General features: G+C 55.5%; 2 protein-coding genes across 2 annotated transcripts in view; one reads left to right on the plus strand and one right to left on the minus strand.

The window, feature by feature from the left end:
* Positions 1 to 2,587: 2,587 nt before the first annotated feature.
* LOC108529240 (N-cym protein-like) lies at positions 2,588 to 2,919 on the minus strand. Its single transcript, XM_017871415.1, is given in 2 exon segments — positions 2,588 to 2,869; positions 2,872 to 2,919. Coding segments are annotated over 2 exon segments (330 nt in total).
* Positions 2,920 to 3,158: 239 nt separating this feature from the next.
* The window catches only part of MYCN (MYCN proto-oncogene, bHLH transcription factor), a 6,713-nt gene continuing 4,750 nt past the window's right edge, over positions 3,159 to 5,121 (plus strand). The window contains exons 1-2 of the mRNA XM_017871410.1: positions 3,159 to 3,415; positions 4,588 to 5,121. Coding sequence (XP_017726899.1) covers positions 3,260 to 3,415; positions 4,588 to 5,121 — 690 coding nt within the window. The 5' untranslated portion in view covers positions 3,159 to 3,259. The remainder of the gene's footprint in view (positions 3,416 to 4,587) is intronic.

Here is a 5,121-nt window from a genome sequence, read left to right on the forward strand (position 1 = left end):
TTCCACCTCTTGGTTAAAGAAACTCATAAAGGTAGCAGCCCCAAACCCCCTTTCATGTGAGTCTCTCGAGTACACCCGCATTCCCTTTTCTTGAGTGTTTACTTTTCCCTTTGCAATAAATTGTACTTTCACTGTTTTCCAACTGGTCTTCGAATTCATTCTCTTGACAATGTCAAGAGCCTGGACACTGGCTGGGGACTAGATCCCACTGGTATTTGGGGACCTCCCTTCCAACACTGTTGAACTGGGGTTTAAATTTCCAACATGGGCCAGGCGCAGTGGCTCAAGCCTGTAATCCCAGCACTTTGGGAGGCCGAGATGGGCAGATCACGAGGTCAGGAGATCGAGACCACCCTGGCTAACATGGTGAAACCCCGTCTCTACTAAAAAATACAAAAAACTAGCCGGGTGAGGTGGCGGGCGCCTGTAGTCCCAGCTACTCGGGAGGCTGAGGCAGGAGAATGGCGTAAACCCGGGAGGCGGAGCTTGCAGTGAGCTGAGATCCGGACACTGCACTCCAGCCTGGGCGACAGAGCGAGACTCCGTCTCAAAAAAATAAATAAATAAATAAATTTCCAACATGTGCTTTTGTCGGGGGACACATTGAAACTACGGCAGTACTGAACAAAACCTTGGCTTTGAAGCCATATGAAGACTTGTTTTGTGTGTATTCACATAGTTGAAGTATTTCAACATTTTTAAGAGATTTTCAGGCTTCTCTATAAGCAGACTAAGAATCAGCATTAGCATGTTTTCTCCATGTACAAAGTCTTTTATCTTTCTACTTACAAATGAAGGTAACCGATAAATATTTGTTGCATTTTATCATTCTGTTAACCTTCTGATTCAGACTTGTCAGTAATTACTGGCTTGCATTAAAAGCAGGAGATTAGAGACTGAGGTCCAGGAAGTATAAATGATTTGCTCAAAGGCATGTAGAGTAACCAGGTCTCCTGTCCCTCTGTCCCTCTCTTCTGCTACACCTTGTCCCTCAACAAAGGGTGAATGACCTACTGATGGTCATTCATCTGATGAGAAAGGACAAAGGCAAGGCTTTGACTCTGAGCAACTGAACCCATCCTGGCCTATTTTCACAGTCCTGCCACGGAAGACCTGGCTGCCTTAAAAGGACTCATTCAGTGATCTTGGTCTTGAACAATACCATGAGTACTTACTATATACAGGTATGCTGCTGTGCCCTGAGGATCCCCTCTGGAGCAAAACTGACCCAGGTCATCACAGGTTAGCGAGGGAGAGTGAGCCTGTCTTCTACAGTGTCACCGAAGTGAGCACTGAACAAATACTCCCAGGCATAGATCATGACAAATGGAGGTGAGTGCTGGGCAGGAAAGGACAGGATGCTAGGCGAGAATTCAGCAGGAGGGCTTGATGTCGATTAGGGGGCTAGGGAAAAGCAGAAGTGGGGCTGTAAAAGGCTTTTGCAAAGGTGAAGCCTTTTACATTTGTGAGGGAAATAACAATAATAAAGGTGCTTGGAAGGGCAGCTCATCCGCATTCATGGGCCTCTTCCTAGAACTCTGGGAATCTTTCCCCTTATAGCTCTGTAGGCATCCAGGGTCAGGGCTGGAAAGGCCTTCACAAATGCTAATCTGTGAGCATTTTATGGGCTGCCCGCTGACCCTCAGCATCCTCCTCCTTAACTAGATCCGATGGTGAGTTGAAGAGGTGGGGGCGATGGAGAATGGCATTTCCAGTTTGGAGAAAAAAGTGAGGGGGAGGTGGGGAAGCCTTCCCACCCCAATCCCAGGGCCAGGTTTCCCTCCCTCCACACAAGCCTAAGGGATGTTTTCAAGGCAAAATCCCACCTCACTGTGTATTTGGTTGTGAAGGGGGCTGTCCAGGAGACCAGGACTGTTCTTGGGGGAGAGTTTGGCGGGCAGGGGCAGTAATGTCTGATCCCCTGCAGACAAATGCACCTGTAAGAAAGCTAGACCAGCGTGAAGTAAAGCCAGGATTTGATGGTGGAGGGAAGGGAGGGACCAATGCTGCTGCTGGACAGAGAGGTGTTATTGTCCCCGGAAGAATATCATGTCGTGGTCATCATAATAATAATAGCTGACACAACTATTATGGGCTGAAGACTTATGAGAGCTTTCATAACTCTCAGGTAAGAGGCACTACGAACTCCATTTCACAATTGAGGAAACTGAGGCACAAAGAAACGAAGTAGTGACAGCAGCTTTCCTTTTTCCCTTCAACAATTCGGAATCAAGCTTTTTGAGCCGAGGCTGGGTCTCAGGATGTGTGGACAGCAGTTCCATCTCTGGAAATCAGATTCGTCTGCCCATAATTGGGGAGAATGGTGGCTTTGAAAAGGTTAACTTGGGAGCCCTAGGGACCGCTGCAGGGAACGTACGCCCATTCCCCCTCGGAAGCAGAGCCAGGCCGCCTCCCCTCCGCAGCGGTGAGGACTCGTGGACAGTCCCACGGGGATGGCGGGAGACTTGCGGAGTGGCCGCCCTCCAGGACCGCGCCGAGGCCGGGCAGCTCCGCTTTCTGCTCAGTCTCCGCGAGGTGTCGCCTTCGGCCGAAGAAACCACCGCGGCGCCACCCTCGTAGCTCGCACTTATTTATTTATTTTCAAACAAGGGGGGCGCCCCTCTCCTGTCAATTCGAAACTAGAAACATCCAGAGGTCTTGTTCCTAAGGGGGCGCGTCCTCTCCCTGCTATTTTGCACCTTCGGACTAGCCTTCTTTCGGAATTACACAGGAGCAACCTCTCTGCAAGGCCTTGCTCAACGTCGGCCTCGCGCTCAGCTGCACAACACGCAGTCAAAGCGGGGGCTGGGTTAGAAGCATCGGTCTCCCCTCCCCAACACACACCCCCGGAGCTTTCCGTAATTTTTTTTTTTCTTTTAATGACAAGCAATTGCCAGGCCCGCAGGGTGGGTGCTGCATTGCACCGCTCGGCGCGCAGCTGGTTCTGAGTGCAGCCGGTGCAAGCCCGGGGGTCCAAAAGGGCGGGAGGAGCACACCCCGGGCTTCCCAGCTTTGCAGCCTTCTCTCTGCAAAGAAAAGCAAGTGGCTTTTGGCGCGAAAGCCTTGGCGCCTCCCCTGATTTTTATGGAAATCAGGAGGGCGGGGTAAAGCCGCTTTCCTCTCCTTTCTCCCTCCCCTTGTCTGCGCCACAGCCCCTTCTCTCCCCGCCCCCCGGGTGTGTCAGATTTTTCAGTTAATAATATCCCCCGAGCTTCAAAGCGCAGGCAGTGACAGTCATCTGTCTGGACGCGCTGGGTGGATGCGGGGGGCTCCTGGGAACTGTGTTGGAGCCGAGCAAGCGCTAGCCAGGCGCAAGCGCGCACAGACTGTAGCCACCCGAGGACACCCCCGCCCCCCGGCCCACCCGGAGACACCCGTGCAGAATCGCCTCCGGATCCCCTGCAGTCGGCGGGAGGTAAGGAGCAGGGCTTCCAAACCGCCCGGCGCCCAGGGAGCGACGAGCGCCGGGGCCAAGCAAGCCCTGGACGGGATTGCGACGTGCGCACCGGGCGCCCGAATATGCCCGGGGGACTGTTTCTGCTTCCGAAACAAAACCATCTCTGGGTTTTCCCAGAAAAGCCAGTTCCAGCCCCGAAGCCATCCTGGCTAGAGGAGACCCGCCCTAATCCTTTTGCAGCCCTTACCGGGGGGAGTAATGGCTTCTGCGAAAAGAAATTCCCCCTGCTCTAGAAGATCTGTCTGTGTTTGAGCTGTCGGAGAGCCGGTGCGTCCCCACCCTAGGCTGGGGTTCTTCTCCAAAGGGTGCCCCTGGAGGAAGAAGACGGGAGGTTAGGCAGGGCGAGGCCACCGCGGTCGTAATCTGGGTCACGGCTGCTCCAGCTCGGAGGAGAGGCGGCTCTCCCGGTGACCCTCCTCGCGCGGGCGCCCCTGCACCATTCCCGAGAACAGGGGCTCAACCTCCCCCTCCCTGGAAGAGGACGTTGTTGGGGGTTTGGAAGAGCAGGAATGGGCTTAGAGAGGTTCCAGATAAGCTATCGGTAGGAGTATCCCTGCAGCGGGTGAATGCCGAGGGGAAGGATTTGTGGATATGGGTGTCTGTTGTTGGTCTCTGTCTAGAGAAAGGCTTTTTCATTTGCAAAGTTTCCTAAATCCCCTGCTATCATTTGCACTCCCGAGGCTGCATTTTTACAAAGGGGGTAGAAGTACTCCCAATACCATACCCGGTAGCTGTGTCGGAGAGCCCAGCTCTCCTGAGCAGCCAGCCCCACACCGCTGCGAGTGGGGTTGTCTGCGTGCTCGTGAGAGCTAGAATTCTGCAGCCTGGAACAACCCCCTCCCCCAGGCAGTGCCTTGTGTGAATGAAATGGCAGTTTCCAAAGTTGCGGAGCCACGCCACCACCCCCTGCATCTGCATGCCCCTCCCACCCCTGTCGTAGACAGCTTGTACACAAAAGGAGGGAGGGAGGTAAGGAGCGAGAGGCACAACTTCCTCCACCTTCGGGAGCCGTGGGCAGAGTGGGGGGCTTGGAGGGAAGATTGGGGAACCGGGTTAGAGGGGGCGCCCATTGCCTATCCCCTCAGTCTGCTCCGTTTGCCCACCCTCTCCGGTGTGTCTGTCGGTTGCAGTGTTGGAGGTCGGCGCCGGCCCCCGCCTTCCGCGACCCCCTCGGGAAGGAAGCACCCCCGGTATTAAAACGAGCGGGGCGGAAAGAAGCGTTCAGTCGCCGGCCGGGAGGCGAGCCGATGCCGAGCTGCTCCGCGTCCACCATGCCGGGCATGATCTGCAAGAACCCAGACCTCGAGTTTGACTCCCTGCAGCCCTGCTTCTACCCGGACGAAGATGACTTCTACTTCGGCGGCCCCGACTCGACCCCCCCGGGGGAGGACATCTGGAAGAAGTTTGAGCTGCTGCCCACGCCCCCGCTGTCGCCCAGCCGTGGCTTCGCGGAGCACAGCTCCGAGCCCCCGAGCTGGGTCACCGAGATGCTGCTCGAGAACGAGCTGTGGGGCAGCCCGGCGGAGGAGGACGCGTTCGGCCTGGGTGGACTGGGTGGCCTCACCCCCAACCCGGTCATCCTCCAGGACTGCATGTGGAGCGGCTTCTCCGCCCGCGAGAAGCTGGAGCGCGCCGTGAGCGAGAAGCTGCAGCACAGCCGCGGG

The sequence above is a fragment of the Rhinopithecus bieti genome, unplaced genomic scaffold (genome assembly GCF_001698545.2).
Source record: "Rhinopithecus bieti isolate Rb0 unplaced genomic scaffold, ASM169854v2 scaffold_4781, whole genome shotgun sequence".
In the NCBI taxonomy this organism is placed as follows: Eukaryota; Metazoa; Chordata; class Mammalia; order Primates; family Cercopithecidae; genus Rhinopithecus; species Rhinopithecus bieti.